This window comes from Narcine bancroftii, chromosome 12 (genome assembly GCF_036971445.1).
Source record: "Narcine bancroftii isolate sNarBan1 chromosome 12, sNarBan1.hap1, whole genome shotgun sequence".
In the NCBI taxonomy this organism is placed as follows: domain Eukaryota; kingdom Metazoa; phylum Chordata; class Chondrichthyes; order Torpediniformes; family Narcinidae; genus Narcine; species Narcine bancroftii.
This window is the reverse complement of record NC_091480.1, coordinates 35,171,835-35,198,097: the sequence shown is the minus strand read 5'-3', so window position 1 is coordinate 35,198,097 and position 26,263 is coordinate 35,171,835. Positions and strand designations below refer to the sequence as shown.

At 37.1% G+C, this 26,263-nt stretch overlaps 1 protein-coding gene across 17 annotated transcripts in view; it reads right to left on the bottom strand.

The window, feature by feature from the left end:
- pemt (phosphatidylethanolamine N-methyltransferase) overlaps positions 1-26,263 on the bottom strand; it is a 120,445-nt gene that overhangs the window by 40,588 nt on the left and 53,594 nt on the right. For all 17 annotated transcript variants that reach the window (XR_011347451.1, XR_011347452.1, XR_011347457.1 and 14 more), the window contains one exon: positions 5,517-5,662. Coding sequence is in view for 9 of the 17 variants with exons in the window: in XM_069906539.1 (XP_069762640.1) it covers positions 5,517-5,662 (146 nt within the window). In the remaining 8 variants the exon portion in view is untranslated. The remainder of the gene's footprint in view (positions 1-5,516; positions 5,663-26,263) is intronic.

Sequence of the window (26,263 nt, the reverse complement as noted above, 5' to 3'; positions counted from 1 at the left end):
TATCTAAGCCACACTCTTATGGATTACCTGTAAATTTTTTTTTAAAAACGTTCTAACATCTTACTGCAAATGCCAGTCTCTCATGAACCTAGGGGAAGACTGGACACCAAGAGCTTCTGTTCATATTGTCCCTTCTGTCGCTCTGCTGTTTCCATGGCAATCTGTTATCCTTGCCATTGAACTGAGTGACAGCTCAAAGGCTGACCCCAGTTGAGCCTTGCTCAAACATTACCAGAGGCTGGAAAGTTTTTAAATAACATCAGTCGAAGCAGAGGCAGTGTGTGGGCTGCTCCTCATTCTAGGGTTGAAGCTGTGCATAGAACTTTAAGTCATGGTGTCCATGCAGAATGACAATCACGACCAAGTGCCTTACCCTCATTTAATTTCATTACAAATAATAGTGTACAATTAGAACATAGAACAATACAGCACAACATTCAAACCTTCAGTCCACAATGTTGTGCCAACCTACTACACAACCATCGAATTCTTCCCTACTTCTCACCTTTAACCCTCTATTTTTCTTATATTCATGTGCCAACGTAAATCTTTTAGATATCCCTATTGTACCAGCCTGTAACACCACCTTCAACAATGCATTCCAAGCATCCACCACTCTCTCTGTTACATAAAAACTTACCTCTGACATCTCCCATAAACTTTCTTCCATTCATCTGAAATGATGCCCTCTGGTATTTGCTGTCCAGTCCAGGCAACATTTTGATAAATCTCTGCATTCTCGCTAAAGTTTTCACATCCTTCCTTTAATAAGGTGATCAGAACTGAACACAATACACCAGTGGTTTTCAACCTTTTTCTTTCAACTCGCACACCACTTTAAGTAATCCCTATGCCATCGGTGCTCTGTGATGAGTAAGGGATTCGTTAAGGTGGGTTGAGGGTGGGAAGGGAAGGTTGAGAACCACTGCTCTAGACCCAATTGTTACTGAAATATTTTGCTTGAGAAAAATTGTCATTGGCCCATTTCCTCTGGAGTTATGAAACTGTCAATTAGGTGCGATTAAAACAGTGGTTTTCAAACTTTTTCTTTCCACCCACATACCACCTTAAGCAATCCCTTACTCATCACAGAGCACCGAGTGAGTGGAAAGAAAAAGTTTGAGAACCACGGTCTTGAACTCAGATCGACCCAAACACTATATGCCTTCTTAACGACCCTATCAACCTGTGCTGCAAACATGAGGGATCTAGGGACTTGGACTCCAAGAATCCTTTGATCTTCCACACAGTTAAGAAGCCTACTCTTAACTATGTACTTCACCTTCAAGTCTAACCTTCCAAAGTACATCACTTCACACATCCAGAATGCCCTTTCTCTGCCCAACTCTGAATCCTCTCTATAATTCTGGTGCAGCTTGCGGCAACAACACAGCCCACACCACTTCCAACCCTTGTGTCATCTGCAAGCTTACTGACCCACCACTCCACTTCTTTGTCCGTCATTTATAAAAATCACAAAGGGCAAGGGTCCCAGTCTAGATTAAACCAGATTTCATAAAGGATCATGCAAACTCATTGCATGTTTCAATGAGGGTCAGATACTGTAGTGACTTTGTGTTCAATCATATAGTTACTTTTGCATCATATTTTGCAGGTTTATATTTTTGTAGCCACTACTATCATATCATTGAGTTTCTCTCGGTCTCTATCCTGTCGCAGGTATTCCCTTTGCTTTCTCCACCCTTCTCTGAAACTCAACGTGCTTCTTTGCAACTTTTCTTATTCTAAAATGTCACTCAACTGAAATGTTAACTGCTTTTTTCTCTCTCCAATAAAATCTCCCCTTTAGACTCCACTTCCTCTTTGACACCCACTTTGGGTCTTTTACCCCCTTTTGACCTTTTTCATTGCTAATTGCAGACTTCCAGGATTCTGCAGTCTCTTGTGTGTACCCATGCATTCCGCATGATAAAATATTTTCTAGGAAAACTTGATCACTTTGCTTGGCACCGCTGGAACAAGACGAGGAGTTCACTGATCTAAATTAAACCCATGTTATTATTGATAAACTGTGACCATAAAGTGGCAAAATAATATTTCACAATATAGATGATTACAGTCATAGTTGCTTTCCACTCTTAACTAAATTTAAGCATTGGATACATTCTTGAAGGAGAGGAATGCTCTTGTAAATACATTAGGCTCAAGGTTTGACACAAATGGTTAACCATGACCCAAAACAGTGCGACATCTGTAAAGAGCAAAGTTTTAGTGTTACATCAGTGAATTTTATTTAAAATCAGATTACAAAGTCCATTTGGGTCTTTTGTGTGTGCCATATGCACTTCCGTGAATGTGACCTGGGTGTATCAAAATGGCTGCGCTGAACATTACATAATCTGTTTAGATGTCACTAGAAGAGTTATTGGTATAATCAAGACTACTGCCCACACCAAAAGCAGGACTAGGGGCCCAGAATTATCTGGATCCTGACATTAAGTTCAAGCTGATTGTTTTACTTATCTAAAGTATTTTCCTTGGAGTTTGCTTCCACTTCCAATATCTTTGAGCCTATACAAACCCCCCAAGTGCATAACCTGCCCCCAAACCCCCACCATGGGGCAATACTTTCTAACTTTGGTACTCTTGTTTCCTGTCCTGCCCACTACACTACTACTCGCTCCTCCTGACTCTATGCCTTATTCTTCCAATCCCTAACCTCACCCCCATCCACCCCCCAAAATCCCCACAACAGGTTCAAAGCCTATCCACTACATATTTTTGGCTATGTGGGATAGAATTTGTGCCACTTTGCATAACATAAAACTGGCATGGGCTCCTTTACAAGTAGCGGTAGGTGGGATCAGTATGGATGGACCCGCGGCCAACGTGGACAGAGTGGGCTGAAGAGCCTGTTTTGACTCTATTTTAATATGCATTTTCCATCATGGAGAATTTCTAGTTCCTGTTCTAGGTTTTGGGTTCATTACTGTTTGTGGAATGGTGTCACATACAAAATGCCACCATGATTCCTGCTCAGTGACTGCATTTCAAAAATACTTTTATTAGATAAAAGCCTATGAGAAATCTGCTACATTCAACAGGTTAAAAAATGTAAGCAGATAGTTCAGGAAATGAAGACAGTGGGTGTGAGGGAGAGAAGCAGGTTTCACTGCACTGTTATTTTAAGGTTATGGGATCTCGTGGGTCTTTTAAGTTTGACACAGAATGCCATTAATGGCCTTTTGATTTTTTTTCATCAGTCTATTTAAGGGGCAGCTAAATTAGCACACGAGAGAAAGAGATTTTTGAAGGTATGGTGATGGGTATTAGATGAAGCTGTTAAGAGACGACTCATGTGAATTATAAGCATTACCTTGGAGCTCCTGGCCCATATCTGGTGCCGTTAGTAAACACAACATTAGTATGGTCTTTTGTGGTTTCTATTTCCTCAGCAAAGAGCTGTTGTGCACTGCAGGGGGCTATTCAATGTACCAACATTTCACAGTGGTGTTTTGGCAGTGACTGTGTATCTGCTGGAGGCTACAAAATCTGGAGCGACATGGCAGTTAGTTAGCAAAGGTTAAACTAAACAAGTATAAAGGAGAAAAGAGCTCTGACCTAGAAGAACTTATGCATTCAAGAAGATAAAAATCGCCTTGGCTAGATAACCAGGGATGTACAATGAATGCCGAGCCTTATCAGTGAGTTCACGTGCAGGAAATTTAAAAAAATGTCAATTTAAATCAATTTATGTTGTATGTCTACTGGAGATCACAAATTCAGCCCCAAATGTTTGAAAATCAACTTTACCGAGAGTGGGATTTTCCTCCTTTTCCTTTGCCAATTGTGAAATGTGGCAAAACCATTTTCAGTCTCAATTCACCCTTGCAACTCCAGCATGTTTTCTGCATCAGGGATGAATTATTGAAGATTTTGGATCATATTTTTTCAGAGTATCATTGAGAACTACTGAGACAATATGGCCTTAATCAACAGAATTAACTTGTGATGCAATTAAAATACTTGTCTACATCTCAGGCCATACCAGATTGCACGTGGTTGGGGTTTGAGGGATGAGGTTGACATCGGAACCAACATTTAGACTGGGAGTGGTCAAACATAGAAGGCCAACAGAGCACTGAGAAATTTATCCCAGATATCCTAGAAAAAAAATTGAATGTATGTTATATTTATGTTTATAAAAGTCTCAAGTGCTGAATAAAGTTGTTGATAGAACAATGTCACAATTAGTTGATTGACAATATTCAGATGGAAAGAAATAACCGAGGAATTGCTCACTGCCTCAAAGTTATTGGACAACTTGATTGCTGCAGATGGCACTTCCACTAGTTTATTGGATAACATTTTTGTGAACTTAAGGGCGCAAAATAAAGTCTTAGAAATAAGGTATGCCTTCAGATTCCCTGCTTCAGACAATTATGAAGTATGCTCAAAAGCACAACAGTTTATAAAGAGCCCCAGCAATGAACTCGAGAGAAGTGAAAAGGAGAAACAAAATGGAAGAAGGATGAGATTGAAATAACAACACAAAGACAAAAGGTATGAAATTTATCACATCCTCCCACACACACACACACACACACACACACACACACACACACACACACACACACACACACACACACACAAAACCACCCTCCTTTTTTTGCACCATGATTGTTAGGTGAGCTTAATACTGAGACCTCATCTGCAAGCTGCTGGTAACAAACAGTATTAAAAGATGGTTTATCAATATAATTTTTTCAATTACTAGCATGCATAACTTATGAATGAAAGAATATACAAAGGAATAGTAATTACATTAAATGCTACAAAATCTCAAACAAGTGATCTCTTCAACACAGCATTAAAATTAGTGATGAGGTCGATTTATAGGATGTTTTTTCTTTGACAGATACTGTTGATGGGCAATTTGCATTTGGAAAACTGTCACTTTTGAGCAGCTCACTGAAAAAGAAACCTAAGAGTTAATTTAACTTCCTCAAATGTTCATGGCAGACACACCAGTAACCAAGCACAAACAAAAGTAAAGCAGTCTCACCAGTTTCTCGATTCAAAAGAAAAAATACTGATTCATTGTTGGGTTTCATTTCCATCAGCACCCACCTTGCATCAGCGATCATTCTTCTGGGCCTCAGCAGCAAGCACCATAAAATGTCTGACTTTGCAGCAAAGTCTAGACCTATCTCTATCATAAGGACCCTTCTGAAACTACAGCAGACCCTCACTAGCTCACAAAGACAGTGGTCCTGATTATTGCAAATTCCTGGCTAATGATCAAGTGTCCAATGTCCACTGACTCAGAGACAAATATATTATTAAATAAAGAATGAACAAATAATGGTCAATTGATATTCCTGAAAAGATCGTAACTCCTGCAACACAACTGATGTTTGAGATCGTGCCAATTACTCACCAACCAAACTGCAAAAGCAGGGCAAGTTTAAAGCAGAGAAGCTGAACTTAATATTAAATCACTTCAGTACTTGCTTGGTGATTATCACAGCAAAAGTAAAATGTAATTGTCTCACCTAAAAATGTCCCAATGAATCCCAGTGCAAAGAAGCTGCTCAGGACAAAGAGAGTGCCTACTAGTAAAAGGCCAAAGCCTACGTAAAAAGCTGCAGGACTCTCAAACAGTTGAAGCTTTGGCTGAATCTTCATTGCTTCTGTGAAGCTGCAGGAAAAATACAGACAGCATTTGTTAAATAACAAGTTAAATGTGAATCAAATTTATTGCTTGGAAAATACACTATTTTTTTAAGTTTGGATTCTTTTATCAACTGCCCAATCTGTTCAAAACCTGGACATCAAAGAATGATTTAACAAGTGGAGTACCAGTAAGATTTAATTAATGGTACAATTTCAATTCCAACTAAATCTATAACTCATAATAAGCCTTTCTATATATTAATATGAAAAATTGAGCAGTTTTTAAAATTAAAAATATTAATACACTGAATCATATAATCTTAATATTTATTCTTTAGGGAATTAATTTATTGTGTGCATATTGCACTTTTTTTAGATAGTGTATTGAAGATTCTAATTCAGGTTATATTAAAAACTAACTTCAAAACTAAAACAGACATTTAGTAGCAGTCGGGAGTAGCGTATGGCTTCTGTATATTTTAGGTATTTCATGTAAAGCAGCAATCACCAGTTCACCATCATCAACAAGAACATCAGTGTAAAACCAGAAGATGCTTAAACTATTCCACAGGCCAGGCAGCATCTGTGGAGAGAGAAATGGAAATAATGTTTCTGGTCAGTGATCTTTCATCAGGGTAATTCATTTAGCTGATGAATGATCATTGATCTGAAGCATTAACTCTGCTTTTCCCTCTCCACAGAAACTGCCTGAATTGCCGAATATTCCCAATATTTTGTGTAATCAAATTTCTGCTACCTGCAGTTTTGTTTTATTTTGCCAATGAGTGCTAATTGAATCCATTAGAAGGGACCAATATTTTGAGTGACTCAAAACATTTAAATCTGAATGCAATGCTTAAAGTTAGCTGGTTCCTGTCAAAGGCTTAGATGCACTGTTGTTGAAGCAGATGTTGGCAGCCCTAGTGTAGCTGCAGATGAACTGTAAAGCTGTGAGGCATATAAAGAAATGATGCATAATTTACAGAAATATAGTCCTTTAAGGCATGAAAATCCCAAAAGAAAATGTGGTCCTTCAGTAGTTGAATGGAGAAGTTGAAGAAACAGGCTTACGAGAAAAGTCGGCCCAAGGATGAGCAGCATTCTAGAACTTAGCAAATGAGATCTAAGACACTGATAAAGAATGGAACAATTGGATATGATTGTAAACTGGCAAGAAATATAAAAGTAAATCCAAAGATCTTATAAAGATTTGGAAAAAGAGCAAGGCTGGCAAAGGCAAATGTGAATCCCTTACAGACAGATGTGGCAGAATTTATAATTTGGGAAAGGGGAAAGAGCAGAGGATTTAAACAATTACAGTAAAACTCCTGTTATCCAAGCAATTGGCAGCCTCAAGCATCTGGCCAAAAAAAATTGCAGAATAAAAATGGGTAAAAAATATGAAAAGTTTAAAAGTGGGGCACCTAGCGGTCAGTTATTGCATAGAATTGCATATCATGCAACACGCAATCTCAAGCAGCTGAAAAATTAACTTATCTAGCATCTACCAATCCTCATAGGTGGCGGATACCAGGGAAGTTTTACTGTATCACTTTTTCTATCTTCTTTCTTTTTCAATCTTTTTATTATTATTATAATTTATAAACACATACAGTTCAAAGAGATAAAAAAAATACATAGTAAGTAATGAATTAATACAGAGATATTAAACAATAATATTACAGAATAAAAATATATCATAAAAAAATTTTTTGATCAGTTTAGGGTGTGAACTATCTCTAAAAAAAAGATATAATTTTAATAACAATATATGAAAAAAGAGAAAAAAAAACCCAAAAAAGAAGAAAAAACAAATCTGAATTAAAAAAAAACTTTAAAAAAAACTTTAAAAAAAACCTACAGATATAGCTAAACCACGCCGATCACTCCGATCTCATCTTACAGCCCAATTATCATACATAATCATAAAAAGAAAACAGAGCCAGATCAACTCACCACAAATGAAAATATTGAATAAATGGTCGCCAGGTTAACTCAAACTTAGAAGGGGATTCATAGACAGAGTTTCTAATTTTCTCTAAATTTAAACATAGTATGGTTTGGGTAAACCATTGGAAAACAGTGGGAGGATTTACCTCTTTCCAATTTAATAGTATAGATCTTCTAGCCATTAGTGTAAGAAAAGCAATCATACGATCCGCAGGAAGAGATAAATAAGTCAAATCTATCATAGGTAATCCAAAAATTGCAGTAATGGGATGTGGTTGTAAATCAATATTCAAAACAGTAGATATAATGGAAAAAATTTCCTTCCAATAATTCTGTAAAGAGGGACAGGACCAAAACATATGTGTAAGGGAAGCTATTTCCAATTGACATTTATCACATATAGGATCGATATGAGAATAAAAGCGATGGAGTTTATCTTTAGACATATGAGCTCTATGAACAACTTTAAACTGTATTAGTGAATGTTTTGCACATAGAGAAGAAGAGTTTACCAGTCACAGAATTTTATTCCAATTTTCATTAGAAATATGAAGGTTGAGTTCTCTTTCCCAATCATTTTTAAACTTTTCAAAAGTCCCAGAATTTATTTTTGTAATTATATTATATAATTTAGATATCGCACCTTTTGGAGGGAATTTTGAATATAGTATATCCTCTAAAACAGTCGTAGTCTCCCGATTGGGAAAAGAGGGTAAAGTCGAAACTAAGAAACTCCTAATCTGCAAATATCGAAAGAAATGAGATCAAGGTAAATCATATTTCATGGATAATTGTTCAAATGACATGAAAGAGTTATCCAAGAATAAATCCGAAAAGCATGTTATACCTTTAACTTTCCAGAGTAAATAAGCTTGATCAATTAGAGAGGGATGAAAAAGGAAATTTAGTACAATAGGAGTTTCCAAGATAAAATGACTTAGGCCAAAAAATCTCCGGAATTGAAACCATATACGTAGTGTATGTTTAGCCATTGGATTATCAATTTGTTTATATAATTTAGTAAGAGTAAAAGGGAGAGCAGCTCCCAAAATAGAGCTAATTGAAAAATTTTGTATCGGTTTAATTTCTAAATTTACCCAATGGGGATTTAGAGATAATTCTGAATAATTCAACCAATACCTTAAGTAACTAATATTAATTGCCCAGTAATAAATTCTAAAGTTGGGTCATGCCAACCCTCCCTCTAGTTTAAATTTCTGTAAATATTTTTTCCCCAATCTAGGATTCTTGTTTTGCCAGATATACGAGGACAATTTAGAATCGACCTTATCAAAAAAAGATTTAGGAACAAAAATAGGTATAGCTTGGAATATATATAAAAATTTAGGTAAGATCATCATCTTAATAGCATTAATTCGGCCTATCATGGATAGGGATAATGGTGACCAATTGGTAAGTAAACTGCCGATCAGGTCCAATAGAGGGAAAAAATTAGTCCTAAACAAATCTTTATTTTTTTAGTAATCTTAATCCCTAAATATATAAAATGGTCTCTAGCTATTTTAAAAGGTAAACTATCATAAATAGGGACCCATCCATTAAAAGGGAATAATTCACTTTTATTTAAATTCAGTTTATATCCCGAAAAATTACTAAATTGGGCTAATAAAGATAAAACTGCAGGAATAGAATTTTCAGGATTGGAAATATATAACAATAAATCATCTGCATATAGTGATACTTTATGAATATCCCTGCAACGAATAATACCAGTAATATTGGGTGCTTCTCTGATAGCAATTGCCAAAGATTCTAAAGCTAAGTTAAATAATAAAGGGCTAAGGGGGCACCCTTGCCTGGTGCCCCGAAATAATCGAAAATATGGCGATCTTTGGGTATTAGTAAAAACCGAGGCAACTGGGGAATTATAAAGAAGTTTAATCCAAGATATAAATATCGGACTAAAATTAAATTTTTCAAGAACTGTAAATAAATAAGGCCATTCTACTCTATCGAAGGCCTTCTCAGCATCTAGTGAAATAACACATTCTGAAGACTTATGTGAAGGAGTGTAAATAATATTCATCAATCTTCTAATATTAAAGGAGGAATAATGATTTTTAATGAATCCAGTCTGGTCTTCAGAGATAATATATGGTAATATCTTCTCTAGCCTTGTCGCTAGAATTTTAGAGAAGATCTTAGAATCAACATTCAACAAAGAAATAGGTCTATAAGAAGAACATTCGGTCGGGTCTTTATTTTTTTTCAAGATTAGAGAAATCGTAGCTCTGTAAAATGATTGTGGTAGTTTACCCAATGTGATAGATTCATCAAACATCTTAATCAGCCAGGGAGAGAGAGTAGAAGAAAAAGCTTTATAAAATTCCACAGAATATCCATCGGGACCTGGTGCTTTCCCCGAGTTCAGTGAGAAAATAGTATTATTGATCTCCGAATCTGTAATGGGTTTACTTAATTCTAAGTTATCTTGAGGTAATACTTTTGGGAATTTCAAATGTTCTAAAAAATTAAACATATTACTAAGGTCTTGAGGGGATTCTGTACTATATAAGGATGTATAAAAATTTTGGAAAGATTGATTTATCTCTTCCTGGTTAACAGTCAGTTCTCCATTCTGTTTGCGAATCTCCACAATTTGGCGTCTTGCTGAAATATTCTTCAGATGATTAGCCAACAGTTTACCCGATTTCTCACTATGCACATAAAAATCAGATTTAGATCTAATTAGCTGGTTTTCAATCGAAGATGTAAGTAACAAATTATATTCCATCTGCAGTTCAATTCTTTGTTTGTAAAGTTCTTCAGTAGGATCAGTCACATATTTCTTATCAATGTCTTTAATCTTCTCAACCAATAGATGAATCTTGTTTTTGATGCATTTCTTCAAAGCTACTGAGTAAGAAATAATTTGACCACGAATATAAGCCTTGAATGTATCCCACAATATTCCATAAGAAATTTCCGTAGTGTAATTTGTTGAAAAGAAAAAGTTAATTTGTTCTTTCATAAATTTAACAAAGTCTAAATCTTGCAATAATGTAACATCAAAATGCCAGTGCTTAATAGTAGAAACAGAGTCTTTGAATTTAAGAGAGAGTTGTAATGGAGAGTGATCCGAAATGGCTATAATGTCATACTTACAAGCAGTTACAAGTGGAATAAAACGTGAATCAATAAAAAAGTGATCAATTCTCGAGTATGAATGGTATACATGAGAAAAAAAGGAAAACTCTTTATCTGTCGGGTGAAGAAATCTCCAAATATCAACAGCTCCAGAGTTAGTAAGGAAAGAGTTAATATATGTAGCCGATTTATTCGGTAGGAGCTGTGAAGGTTTCGACCTATCTAGCAGGGGATTCAGACAACAGTTAGAATCCCCACCTATTATTAAATGATATTCATTTAGATTGGGTAAAATAGTAAACAAAGATCTAAAAAACTCAGGGTGATCTACATTCAGGGCATAAACATTAACCATGACAACCTTAATATTGAATAATAACCCAGTAACCAATAAAAATCTGCCGTTAGGGTCTACAGTGATGTCATGTTGAACAAATGTAATAGAGGGATCAATAAAAATAGATACACCTCGAGTCTTAGAGCATAAGTTGGCATGAAATTGTGGGCCTTTCCAAGATTTAAAAAAACGCAGATTATCCTCCTTCCTCACATGAGTCTCCTGTAAAAAAATAATCTGTGCTTTCAGTCTCTGGAATACTTTAAAGACCTTCCTCCTTTTAAACATGTTGTTTAGACCATTAGCATTCCAAGAGACAAAATTAATGTTTTGATCCATTACTTAGGTCAACCCTCCAGTATATAAAGGGTTAACCAAAGCAGGGACCCATGTGCCCGGAAGAAGAATTAAGATATAAGGAAGGACCGGAAATGACGATGTGTCAGCCATATCTGTAGTTCTAAAAGAAAAATCAAGAAAAAACAAAAGAAAATGAAACATAAGAACCCCTGAAGGAAAAACAAAACCCACCCCCCACCCACAAAGCCCCCCATCTGACCAGAGAGTGATCAGAGAAAAAAGAAGAGATAATACTAAACCTACCCCCATGTCTTCAGACGGCAGCTCCTAATATTAAGATAAGATCCACCACCTAAACTTATAAAAAGGATAACTCAAGCTAAAATCAAATACTAAATATTGAAAGAAAAATATTTAAAAAGAAATAAAAGAAAAATCGTAATTGTGTAGTACCTACTGATAAAACAAAGTCATAAAGAGTTAAATCATTTTAAAATTAGTTTATGAAGAAAGACAAAGAGAAAATGGCAAATGTAAAAAAAAACATGAAAAGTTTTAATAAACAAAAGATAAAAAAATCGCCATTTTCAGTAATTCAGAAATAAAATAGTAAAGAATATAATCATATTATTAGTATAGATTAATATAAAATTAAACATACACTTATATATTTAAAAAAAAATTTCTCACAGAGGAGAAAGAAAATATATAAAAATGTGTTAAAGATGAACAGGATAATTAGAGCTATAATGATCTATTACTTTTCGAATGGTCAGAAATCAGAATCTGACTATTAACCTGAAAAAGACCAATATCTACCGCATTTTTTATCGGTCACACGGGCTGAGAGGTCGCGCTAGACGGGAAATTAGCCGACAGGTAGTTCCGTGCTGCAGACACGGAGTCGAATATTTGACGAGCTTGGTTCTCCGGAGAAATCCTGAGCCTCGCAGGATACAAGAGCGCAGGTTTCAGTTTCTTCTCAAAACATTCGGACATCAGATCTTTAAACAGTCTTCGAGCGCGTACTACCTCCGGACTAAAATCTTCATAGGCTCTTAGACTAAAGCCACGAACAGTCACATTTCCAAGTCTTCTGGCTGTACGAATCAATCTATCCTTTGTACTCACGTAATGCATACGGACCATCACCACTCTGGGTTTGGAAGTTTCAGCATTTCGGTTCCAGATACGATGTACTCTATCAAGTAGCGGTGGATCAGCAGGGAATTCGGATGGGTATGCTTCTTTTAAAAGCTCGGCAAAAAACGTCAGGAGATCTCCTTTCTCAATGCCTTCAGGAATTCCAACCAAACGAATATTTTGTCTTCTGGAACGGTTCTCTGAATCAATGCTTTTCAGCTGGAGTGCTTCTAGTTGTTTAATTGCTTTGGAAAGTTTCTGTTCGACCTCAGTCAGTCTAATCTCTTTTTGCTGAACTTCAGTTTGAAGAGCTGCAATTAAGGTATGTTGTTTTTTGGTTTCAGCTTCTGAGGCAATTAAAGCTGTACGAAGTTCAGCTAGGTCTTTTTTGCGACAAACATCTTTGAATTCATCACGAAAGAATTTTAAAAAGTCAGTGAAGGTCATCTCACTTAGTTTAATGTCTGGTTGTTTCTTCTCTCGGCCGTTACCTTCTTCTGCCCGGGTTTTAGCTCGTGTAGCTTTTCCTTCAGTCATTTCTTCAAAATTTTCAGACTCAAGTATAATTAGAGAAATAATAAAGATCTTTCTGACTTCTGTGAAGTTAGTTCAAAGGTGGATACAGGTTAAAAATAGTATATTTTATGGAGCAAAAACCAAAACGTGTTCACTCCATGAGCGCCACCTGGAGACTCCCTCTATCTTCTTAGAAAACAAAGAAAGCCTGTCTGAAATCAACAATCTAGTGAGGTCAAGAAACTGAAGGAAGTAAGAATTGGTAAACAAATATAGCACTGTAGAAATTGACGAGGCAATGAATCGATAAATCCCAAGTATCAGATAATTTCCATCACAGAATTTTGAAAAGGATAGCAAAATATATGTACTCTGATTATCATCTTCTAATATTCTATAGATTTTGGAATAGTTCTTGTGTATTGGAAAGTAAAAATATGATGTCACTATTTAACTGAGCAATAAAAACAGGGAACCACCAATGTGTAGTAATAGGGAATGTAATGTGCTGAGGTGTAATGTACTCAGACAGCAGCAACAGAAATTAGCCGAGACAGTCTTATATTTAAAATATTTTACTTTATTAATCACCAAATATAGAACATTTTATCTAAACTTAACCCCAACTATGTGGGCGTGTGTGTTTCTGTGTAAACTATCCAAAACTATTACAGTTCAAGCCCAATTCTGGAACATCAGTTCGAAAACTAGTCTCAGAAACCCAGTGTTGACACGAAGACTCTTAAATTGATGCAAAGAGTGTTCATGAATGAGATGGGAGAATCTGGGATGACAGACTGTTGTAAACTCACAAAATCCTTGTTGAGTTGCTTCCAGAGAAATGTCGTTTCAGATGAGCGGTAGTCAAAACTCTTTTCCTTTTCTCGGGGAAATGAAGCGAGTGGCTTTCACAAAGCTTCCGGAACCCTTTCATGGGTCAGTCCAAAGTGATCTTCACAACGGTCATGATCCAAACGCAGTATTTCTTCCACTTTCAGACCCCAAATACGGGTCAGTTCAAGTGACCTGTTCTTTCAGCTGTGGTGGGGTTCAACAATTCCTTTCAGAAGTGACTTTTCCTTTGACACAGTGGGATTCAACATCCCCTTTTTCCACAATGGAATTCATCATCCTTTTTGGCCACGAAGGGGACACTCATCTCCCTTACAGGGAGAAATCAAATTGTTCATTACCACACGAGGCACTTCAGCACAGTATTTCTTCAAAGAGATGCTGCTTCCTTAAAATGGCACCTGATTAAACAGTGTACTGTTTCTTTAAAATGTTGATCACATGATCTCTGCCCCAGTATTCCAAGGCATTTCTCTCTCTCTTGAGAAGTAGTGAATTTGAGTACACACTATCCCCAGCCTGTCAGCTGTAGTCAGTCTCCAAAGCTTACAGTTTCATTTATTCTCTTAAAGTGACAGTCCCACTCAAATTAAAATGAACTGGGAGCACATGATAGAAGTATGTAATTAAGGCTGTAAAGCAGAACTGCAAAAAGATTAATAGGACTGAGTAGATTCAGTATGGATTTATGAAAACAGTCGTGTTTGACATATCTACTGGAGTTGTTTGAGAATATGAAGGAGAATAGATTTGGAGGAACACATTGATGTGGTACATGTAGATTTTGAGAAGGCTTCTGGTAAGGTTTTATACTAGAGATTAATCAACCAGAGCTGGAGATAATGTATTAACACATAAGAATTGTTAATTGGAGAGAATGTAAAAGGTGAGAATGTATGGATCTTTCTGATGTTGGCAGGATGTAATCAATTAGCCAAGTTTGTTGATGACACAGCTCCAGGTTTGATTATGAGAAGGGAAGAAGATAAAAGAGGTGTCAAAGAGTGAAATGGGCAAGAATGTGGCAGATAAAATATTATGTGGAAAAAATATGAAGCCATCACTTTGGTGTATAAGGAAAAACAGCAGTTTTTTTAAACAGTGAAAGCTTGAGTAATGTTATATTCAGAGGAAGCCAAATGTTCTTGTACACAATTCACTAAACCATACAATTGTAACAGGTATTTAGAGAGGCAAATAGTATTACACCTTTATTACTCTATTATATAGGGATTTGATGAGATGCATCCAGAATATTGTGCTGTTACGGCTCCTTACTTAAAACAGGATACCCATGTCACAGAGGAAGTGAAATAAAAATTCATAGGATTGGCCCCAGGGATAGTGGGTTTGCTGTATGAAGACAGTTGGTTAGGAAAAATTTGCAGGGATATGGACACAGATCTTGGTTGCATGTTCGAGTTGGGCAAAGGACCTGCGCAACTCCATAGATCTCCTTAAGAGAGATAAAAATAGATAATGCCTGTAATCTTTGGAGTTTGGAAGAATGAGATCTGATTGTAACTTACAAAGTTCTTACAGGACTTGAGAGGCGCATGCAGGGGATTTTTTTTTTCCCTATAGGTTAATTCTGCCTATTGGTGCAAAACATTTTTTAAAAATCAATTAATCTCATGGAACTGCTCAAGCAAAAAGTAAAATACTGCAGAATTATGAATTTGTGTAAACAAAATTTGCAGTTGAGATCAGTAATCTTTCTGCAGAACTAGAAGATATTAGCAATGGAACTTTCACACCAGACTACTGTCAGGGTTAAAGTGAGGGTACAGGTTTACCAGCAAGTTGCCTGGTTTGGAAAGTATGAGTTATGGGGAGAGATTGGACAAACTTGGGTTGGAGCAAAGGAGGATGAGGGAAAATTTGATAGAAATCATGCAAGGGGGGGGGAGAAAGTTTAGGGGAGATGTGTGGGGAAAAGTGAATGATGGGTGCCTGGAATGGGCTGCCAAGAGTTGTGATGGATGCAGTATGATAGTAGTGGCTTTTAGACACATGAATATGAAGAGAATGGAGGGAAAACTCTCAAAAACTTGTACCGTGGTGAGCATTCTGCCTTGTTTCATCACTGCCTGGTCTCATCACTGCCTGGTATGGAGGCGCCAACTCTCCGGGCAAGAATAAACTTCAGAGGGTTATTAACTCAGCCTGCTATATCACAGGTACCAGACTTCACTGCTTTGAGGATATCTATAAGAGGCGATGTCTTCATAAAGCAGGTTCTATCCTCAAAGACCCCCACCACCCAGGCCACGCCCCCTTCACTCTGCTACCATCAGGAAAAAGATGAAGGAGTCTAAAGACTCAACGGCACAAGGACAGCTTCTTCCCCGCTGCCATCGCATTCCTGAATAATCAATGAACCAAAGACGCGGCCTGACTTTTCGTGCAGTACTATTTTTATTTATTTTTTATTCATGGTAATGTTGTAAGATGGTTATAACATGAATCTGATACCTATCAGGTGCAAGCAGCAGATTTTTAGTTTGATTTGAACAGAACACCATGTTCGGCACAAACACATAGGCCTATTCCTGAGCTGTCCTGTTCAATGTTCTCTATGTAATATGGGGGGCTGGAACATTAATAAGAGCAGAGATCTATCAAAGGGAACCTCTATAAACCTCGACTTCCATCGGCCCCGACATACCCACTGTGAAGATACGAATATATATCTGGCCCATCCCCCACTGGTGACTCACTCCCTGATGTCTTCACCTTGTGACCCTGGAATAAAGGTCAAACTCCCTCTCCCTATCCTGTCTTTCTCCCCGTCAGACCAATGAGCACCATGATATCAATGGCCGTAAAGGACTAATCTACCGAGATCCACGGGAAGTAGGCGACTGGAACCACACTGCCTCTTAACCCCGGGTCTCGTCTTGCTGTGGATACAAGCAAGGGGTCACAAATCTGATCCGTTGGTCGAAGAAGTGCAAATCCGGCACGCCAACCCTCGTTATGCCTATGTGGTGTATCCGGACGTCTGGGACCGGGCACAAGCCGGAGATCCCTGCCCACTCCCCACTCCTTTCAACCCAGGTCCTACCTACATCCATACTGCCCCCATCAGGGACTCGATGCAGGTCAGCGACCCACCCCCACCCACCCTTGACCCTGCTCCAGCTGCTCCGTCCATCACGAATGTCCCCACATACAACCAACCCCCACCTCTGTCGGAGCCAGCCCTCTCTCCCCAGCCTTAGGACACATGACCAGCGATGGAGCTAACATTATTACAGAGGCAAAGAGATAACCCGACCAGCTGAGCCTCTAGGATACTTAACCCTACAACTTTGGATTATCAATGAGGCCGGCACTCAGCCCACACTCTTACCATATTTTATCCATCAGTTTCCTGAACCATGGAAGCTTCCTTTTTTGTCAGATTTTTCCACTTCACTATTATCTGTAACCATTTGAATGTCCTCTGGACCCATCCTATCATCTTATTTTGACGCACCATTATTTGTCTTTAAATTGCTTGCACCTTTTCTCAAAATGCTGTGTTATTCGCTGAGAATTTTCAGAATATATTCTGGTTGAAATGTAAGAATTCAGATGTAATACTTTACAACAGAAAATATTGAACCAATCTTATCCATCATGAATAATTTCAACCCACTGAGATTGTTTAAAGCACCTGTTATTCCTGTCTCCATAAAAGTGAAAAATAAGCACAACTATAAAGGGCTGAATAATCCGTATCCAATTCTTTTTGCCATGTGGTCACAACAAAATGTCTTCATCATTTAGCAGTATCTTAAGAGCATTGACACAATGGAAAGAGAAAAAGAACAGTACTATACACGTGGATACTATGCCGATGTTAGTTTAAGATTTATTCTGCTATATCATAGAGAAACTTTTGCGTTCCAATTCAGTTCTTTTTGCTGTAGCAAGTCCCTGAAAATTCCCGTAATGCAGACATTTCACCATCGGCAGAAATTGCCTGAAGCGCCTTTCATAGAGAAAGAAAAGCAAAAGAAAGTTCTCCCCACAGTCATTGAGTGTCCATGGATTCGCCTCCAGTGCTGCTGTTGCAGCCCCTAGAGCAATATAGAGTCCAGTCCAAACCACCAGCAGCCCGAAATCCAGATCCAAACTTCTGATGCAATCAGGAAACCCTCAGCACCCCCTCGCATCCCAGTCCAATACCTGGTAACCCCCTCAGCCAGTCCAGAGCCAGTCCCCAGCAGTCTGCAGCATGGTGTGAATCCCTCGACTGCAATCACAGCAGCCCGTAGCCTGTGTGGGTTCCTCGCCTCAAACCACCAACTGCCCACCATCTGAGCGTCCTTCAGCCTCAGAATCCCTCACTAATCAGTCACCATGATCACCGTGCCATGGGTAATCTCTGCTTCTTCTTCTCAAACAGGGCACGTTCTCCCCGTTTTGTGGTGCCCTGTATTAGTCCTCCACTCCCCTGGAGTCTGCAACCCCTCGTGGGTGCTGCTGATCATAGGCTCCGCCATCTTGGGTGCAGATCCCACAGTCGGAGAATTTTTAAATAAAACCACCGTCAGCTCCATTAATGGGCCGTTTAAAGCCTGTGTGGATCTGACAGCAGTAGGACTGGGTGGTTGGACCTCATGGGAGCGCTGCGTCTCAGTTCCCCATGGGTTCACACGAGCAGCAGCACCTCTGTTACGGCAGCCCTGGCAGCACTGCCACCTTCTTGCCAATTTTCAACATCCTGAAAATTAAGCATTTGCCTATCTAATATCCCAGGATTTGACAAATGCAAAATGAAGATTAACAACGATAAATCAAAACAACATAAGAGTTTACTGAGCTCAGGTAAGGGGAGAAAAGGTGTAATACGATCAACTTTAAAAAAATATTTATTAATCATGATAAGCCATACAATAAACAATACAAATAAAAACATAATACATACATGATGTTTTTGTATATAATACCCCTAACAACCCCCCACCTCCTATCGTAACCCACCCACCCCCTTCTAAACTACCCTAAAAAGAAAAAAAAAATCACATAACGTGAAACTCTTCAGTTATTTGCCATGGTTTGGAGCAACACCATCAATGTGTGGGATAAAGATTAATAATTCAACCCCATATATTCCAAATACGGGCTCCAAGTTTTAACAAAAAAATTATTACGTAATTTATGTTATCTTCTCCAACGGAATACAAGATCTCATTTCCAAATGCCATTGATGAATACTCAAATTAGTCTAATTTTTCCAAATAATTGCCAAACATTTTCAAGCTACAACTAAAGCCAATCTCAAAAAAGCAATTTGAAATTTATTCATTTTTAACTCTAAACTTAATTTAATATACCCAATAAAAATACTAAAGGATCAACTGGAATTTTCAATTAAAAAATAGCTTCTAAGAGTTCCTTAAATATACCCCAAAAAGCTTTCACCGTCTCACATAACCAAGTAGAATGTAAAAAAGAACCAACTTCCTTATGACATCTAAAACATAAATCAGAAGAAATAAATTTATATTTCCTTAATTTCTCTGGGGTTAAATATAATTGATGAAGACAATTATAATGAACCAATCTGTACCTTACATTTACAATTTTAGTCATACTATCTTTGCATAGATTCATCCAATCGCCCTGAGAGATAGATATAGACAAATCTTTTTCCCATTTTAATTTAGATTTATAAACATCCGGCTTAAGCATTTTATTCTGCAATAAAGCATACATCTCGGATATAAATCCTTTCTTGCCACTTTAAGTAAAATTTCAAATTTAGACCGCCTGGGTAGTCATAACGTATGCCCCAAATTGTCCAACAAAAGGGCTTTAATTTGATAATAAGAAAAAAAGAGTATTCGAAGATATATTCTTTGGAATGAAATAAAATATCCTGCTTCATAACATCTTCTACTAATTTAATACCTTTCTGATACCACAACTTCAAAAGTTGATTATTAAATATAGAAGGAAAAGCTTATTTTTGAAAGTTTTACCTGAAATTTTACCTTGAGCACCTATAATTTCATTTTTTTCATTCCATAAATTCCATCAAATGTTTCAACACAGGAAATTACAATAACTGAGAATTCCATCTCTAAATAAACTGATCCATCTTCTTCTCACCAATCTGAGATAATTCAGTATTAACCCATATCAAAGATTTATCCACTTCAAACATCCTCTTAATAAATTTCAACTAATTTTCATAATAATTCTGAAAATGAGGAAGTTGCAAACCCTCCTAATGCATACTTCCAAGTTCATTTCTGTAATGGCACCCTCGCCATTTTACCCTTCCACAAAATCCTCCTCAACAAAGCATTCAGATCTTTTAAAAAATTTGAGGAATCTTGCAAGGAATAGATTGAAAAAAATATTGAATTCGAAGAAAGATATTCATTTTAATACTAATTAACACATCCTTTTAATGTTATAGGCAAATCTTTCCCACGATTCAAATCATATTTAATTTTAGGCAGTAAAGGTAGGTAATTCAGTTCCTATAAATGATTATAATTACTATCTATCTTATTACATAAATACTTATACCAATCCGATCACTTAAATTTGACAATATGCCTGCACAGAGATTAATCCATTTCAGCTAAAGGCATAATCTCATTCTTTTCCCAGTTGATTTAATAACCCGATACTTCACCGTACCACTCCAGTCTATCATGCAGTCTCCCCAAAGATTTCAAAGGTTGTGTTACATATATCAAAACATCATCTGCAAACTAATTTATTTTATATTCATCAGCTTTCACTTTAATACTTTTAATATTATTATCTTGACTAATCATTTGAGCCAAAGGTTCAATAACCAATGCAAATAGAGCTTGCGACAAAGGGCAGCAGTGGCTAGTCGACCTGGATAACAGAAAAGGTGAAGATACCTGTCCATTTGTCACAACTCTAGAAGTAGTTCTTCTATATAAAGCCTTAATTCAACCAATAAAAAAAAAGCCCAAAATTAAATTTCTCCAAAACTTTAAATAAAGCTGCATTCCACTCCATCAAAGGCCTTCTCTACATTGAGAGAAATTACCACTGATTGGTCAGATTGCTTCTGAGAATCATTAATTAAAGAAATCAACTTTACAATATTGTCTGCTGAATATCTATTTTTAATAAAACCCACTTGATCTACACAAATTAAATCTGGTAAATATTTAGCTAATCTATTAGCTAGAACCTTGGCAACAATTTTATAATCTACATTCAATAAGGAAATAGGTCCATAAGACACTGCTTTAAATAGGTCCCTAACCTTCTTAAGAAGAACTGTAATAATTGCTTCAGAAAAGGAATCTGGACAAGAACAAATCTCTGTCACCTGTTTCAATACATCCATCATTAAAGGAATTAATAAGTCCTGAAATTCTTAATAAAATACAGAAGTAAAACCATCATCTCCAGACTTCCCACTAGGCACAAATCAAAGTGCATCCATCACTTTAACAGTAAAGGAAGCATCTAAATCCTTGATATCCTTATCCTTCAAAAAAAGTAAAGCTAAATCAGATTTTTAAAATTATCAATTTTAGCTTCATCTTCCAACACCTCAGAAGTATACAATTTTTCATAAAATTTACAAAACATCATTAATTTCCTGAGGTTTCTGTCATAATTGAACCATGTTAAAGAGCATTTATTGTTCTAGAAGTTTGCTCCATTTTTAACTGCAGAGCTAAGACTTTATGAGCTCTTTCACCCAACTCATATCGCTATTTAGCTCACTGTAATAATTTCTCAAATTTATGTTTGTAACGAATTATACCGTAATTTCATATTAACTAAGCATGCTTTGTTAACTTGCATGGAATTTCATTGTAAATCTTGTAAATCGTTTTCCAAAATTTCTATCTCCTTCTCCAATTTACTAACTTCAGCCATATGTTGTTTCTTAACTTTAGCAGTATAACTAATTTGTCCTCGTAAGTAAGTTTTTAAGGCATCCCATAAAACAAATTTACTATCAACTGAACATATATTTACTTTCAAAAAAAGCTGCATTTGATCCCTTATAAATTTACAAAATTTAGGATTTTTCAACAATAAAGAATTAAATCTCCAACGATAAACATACTCAATTCTCTCCAAACCCGTACACGTAATTAATAACAAAGAATGATCAGACAAAATCCTACTCATATTCAGCCTTCAAAATTCAACCTTGTGCTGATACTAAAAATATATCTATATTTTAATATAGATATATTAAATATCTATTCTAGAATAAGAATCATGACAGAATGAATAAAATGAAAAATCTTTCTCCTTAGGATTTAACTTTCTCCATATATCTACCAAATTCTTATATTTCATTAACACCAGTAACTGTTTTGCCATTTTGGTTCTAATTACCAGTTTTGGAAATTTATCTAATAATGGATCTAAACAACAATTAAAATCACACCCTACCATATTTTTTATCATATGCCTGATTTAAATTAAAAGAGTCTAATATGAATTGCTCATTGTCTATATCTTCTCTTTCTCTCTCTTTGGCTTGGCTTCGCGGACGAAGATTTATGGAGGGGGTAAAAGTCCACGTCAGCTGCAGGCTCGTTTGTGGCTGACAAGTCAAATATTCATTAAAGTCCAACATTCAGAAAGAACTTTACAATTAACCACAAGAGCCTACCAACTGACTCAAAAACGGATTCCAATTTAAAAGATAACTTTTTATTAATCAAAATAGTAACTCCTCTTGTTTTGAAATTTTATAAAGGGCTCTATAACTTGCCTAACCCAATCTCTTTTTAATTTCTGATGTTCCTTTTCAGTCCAAATGAATCTCTTGCAAAAAAATCGATGTCAACCTTCAATATTTTAATATATGCCAATACCTTTTTCTCTTAATCAGATTATTAAGCTCATTGACATTAAAAGTAGCAAAATTTAAATTAGCCATTAGGACATATCTATAAACACCCCACCAGAAATGGCGAAGCACCTTCCCATGGCTAGAGCACAAACAAAATCAAAGATCTCCTTAAAGAAAAAAGAAAAAGAGAAAAAAAAGCCCCATTAAAAAAAAACAAAAAAAAAAAGAATGCTATATAGTATTACCACCCTCAATTATATGGGAGTGACCAATGCCACAAGGTGGCCAACGACTTTGGAAGGATCATTAGCCAAACCACCTCCCGCGAGCAGAACAGCAAAAATATGTAAAAACCATTTCAAGTATGAAATGGTCGATTGACCTGGTCATCATCATTCAACCGTTGAGATTCCATCTCTCGCTTCCCATTCTTACCTTTTGGAAGGAAAAGAAGCTGTTGAGAAAACCTTTCTTGGCTTTGCACCTGCTTATTATCAGGTAAAGAATTAGCAAATGTAAGAGCTTCAGCATCATCAGTGAAAAACTGAGATTGGTAATCGCCATAATAAACTTGAAGCATAGCAGGATAACGAAAAGCAAATTTGTATCCTTTCTTCCACAAAACAACCTTAGCTGAATTAAATTCTTTACGGCATTTAATTACAACTTGATTCAAATCAGAATAAAAGAATACTCTATTATTTTTAACCACTAAAGGGCCTAGGTTACTTCTCGCATTTTGAACAGCAAGTCTTAAAATCAACTATGTCTTGGTAATGCAAACATCTAATCAAAATAGAACATGGAGCTTGGCCAGAAAGCGGTTTTCTTCTTATTGCTCAGTGAGCTCTGTCCAGTTGCAGACCATTCGGAAAATATGCTGTTCCAAAAACCTCAGGAATCCACTTCTGAAAAAACTGAACCAGATCCGGACATTTAAAATCTTCGGGAAGACCGTTTAACATTGTTACTCAGACTTTGATTCTCCAAGGCATCAACCTTCTTCAATAAATCATTTTTTCTAAATTTCCCAGTCCTCCATCCGCCCCATCCTTTCTTTACATTGATCCACATCATCAACAAATTTTTCTTCAATCTTCTTAAATTTATCCTGAACCTTGTCCACTGCTTTCAAACATTTTGTCATGTCGAATTTAATAGAAGATATTTTCCCCTTCATATCAGAAAATGGTTCCTTCATAACTGAAAATCCCTGACTCATTTACATAGCCAAGTTCTCCATCTGCTTGGATAAATCAATAGATAAAGTTGACTCTGAATGGTGAGGATCAGACAAACTTTAAAGTTGGCTTCACCATGGGCCTACCCTTATATATAACTGTATTCTCCTCCTCCTTAACTTGTTCTTCCTCTTCTTCCAGTCCAGTGATGTCCACTTCTTCCTCCTCCGTTGATACAGAGGTTGCTTTGACTTGACTATGGGTATGGACACCCCCCCCCACCGTCCAGGATCACTGGACCGAGGGAGGTCAGGTTCCCCCCCCCCCCCCACTACCGCAGCCTGCGCCATACCAGGTGTAACGTGCATACGCAAAGTTTCAAGCAAGCGATTGCTCATCTTGATCAGGAGGAGGTCAATGTCGGGCGCCAGTGAAATCTTCCGCAGCAATGCATGAAGTTGGCGCTGGTGTAGTATGAATCCTACAAGAGGGCTGGCGTTGTGGACGAGAATGAGAAGAAATAGAGTCCGGAAGCTCCACTTGCAAGGTAGGCCCAGATTCTTCAGTAGTTGATAACTGTTTAATAGCTGTTTTCTTTGCTGGTTGAGCTTAAGTTTTCTTCATGACTGCTTCTAAAGTACTTCAACAGTATAATCAAAAGTTTCTAAAAATATTTTTAAAACTTTAAAATGGATTTTGAGTAGTTCTGCCAGGAAGAGAGTGTCTTCCCACGTCTTCTCCCTATGCCATGCCACCCCCCGCCCCCGTAATACAATCAACTTCAATTTAAATTTAAATTGAAAATTGAAAAAATAATTTTTTTTTTAATTTAAAATGCTCCTGGAATAATAACAAAAACAGTGGCCTGAGTTTTAGCTGTGATGACTGCAAAATGAACCATGGGAAATAAGCAGGGGACTACAAAAACTCACCATGGTTATTGAGACTCACTGTTAAAACCCCATGAGGTGCTAGCAAGAGCTTAAGTGCCCATATGATGCATCGACAAGCATCAAAAATGTCAAGCAAGAGGAGAGATAATTGGCAAGAAAAAATGCAATACAAAAGAAAACAAAAACTTAACATTTCCTCAAGTATTATCAGTGGATTTTCCACAAGCTTTCAACAATATGGCTTGTCTCGTGGGTTTTAGGTTATTTTATAGACAGTGTGCGTCTTATTCCTGCGGATTTGAAATATCATCTCTGACGTCTGTGACTGAATGCAGAAAATTGATGTTAGGTTCCTCCCCAAATATTATGTGGATGGCACAAATTCTGCTAGTTACAGATAAATACAAATGTCTAAGAAATCAATGACTCTTGAACTAATTCAGCTCTGCACACGAATTCACAGCATGGATCACATTCCTAGCCTAAAAAACAGCATCATTGTTTGGGACAATGAATTTAGCCCACTTGCTTCTATTTCCTAGGCTAAAACCACAGCAGGATTTTCTTGCCTAAAGGGTCACTCTCAACAGAATCCAGTGGACGATACAAGAAAATAGCAAAGAGAGGAGCTCAGGAACAGAGGACCACAACGTCAACAACCTTGTCATCATCCAAATAAAGTACTACAGATGTGGGAAATCTGAAACCCAACAAAATGTGCAGTTATCACTTTACCAGTCAAGCAGCAAATGTGAAGAAGGAATCGAAGATCTGAAGAACCATTACTGATCGGATGGAGCTGAAGGAGGAGCAGGAAGATTCTTTGCTGATATGATGAGATATTTTTAAAATAAAATGTTTTAAATTTAGGCATACAGCACTGTTACAGGCCTTACGGCCACGAGCCCATGCCACCCAAAGACACCAAATGACGACAAGTCTCGAGGGATGGAGGAAACCCATGCAGACACAAGGAGAATGTGCAAGCTCCTTACAGACAGTGCTGGATTCGAACCTAAGACACTGGTGTTGTAATAGCGTGGCACCAACTGCTATACTAACAGTACCTGCCTCATATGCAATGATCTAGTTCTAGGAGATAGCAGTCTGGTATTCATCAGTGAGGTCCCAGTCAATAGGCAGGTAAGCAGGTGCCTGATCTCTGCAAGATAGAGGTCAGTGTGCTAAAGTGAATGGCTTTGTGATGTTTGGCATGAAGTGAGCGTAGTGCAATACATTTGGAGGGAGGGGTAAGGTTGAGTGGATGAGGGAAGCAAAAAAGTCAAGGCAGTCACCTTTAACAGGAGAGGATGCACATCAACATGGCTCCATGTGCTTTGATGGTGCAGTATGTGTACAAAGGTTGATGAACTTGCACATAAAAACAGCAACACTGCCATTGGTGCGGACCTGGAATAGTGGGAAGTGCTTTTAATTAAATGTGTTTTTAATTAAAATCCTGTAACTGTGTGGTCTGTGCCTAAGATGTGTCGACAGCGGCCATGAAGGGTTGCAGACTCCAGGGGAGAAGCAG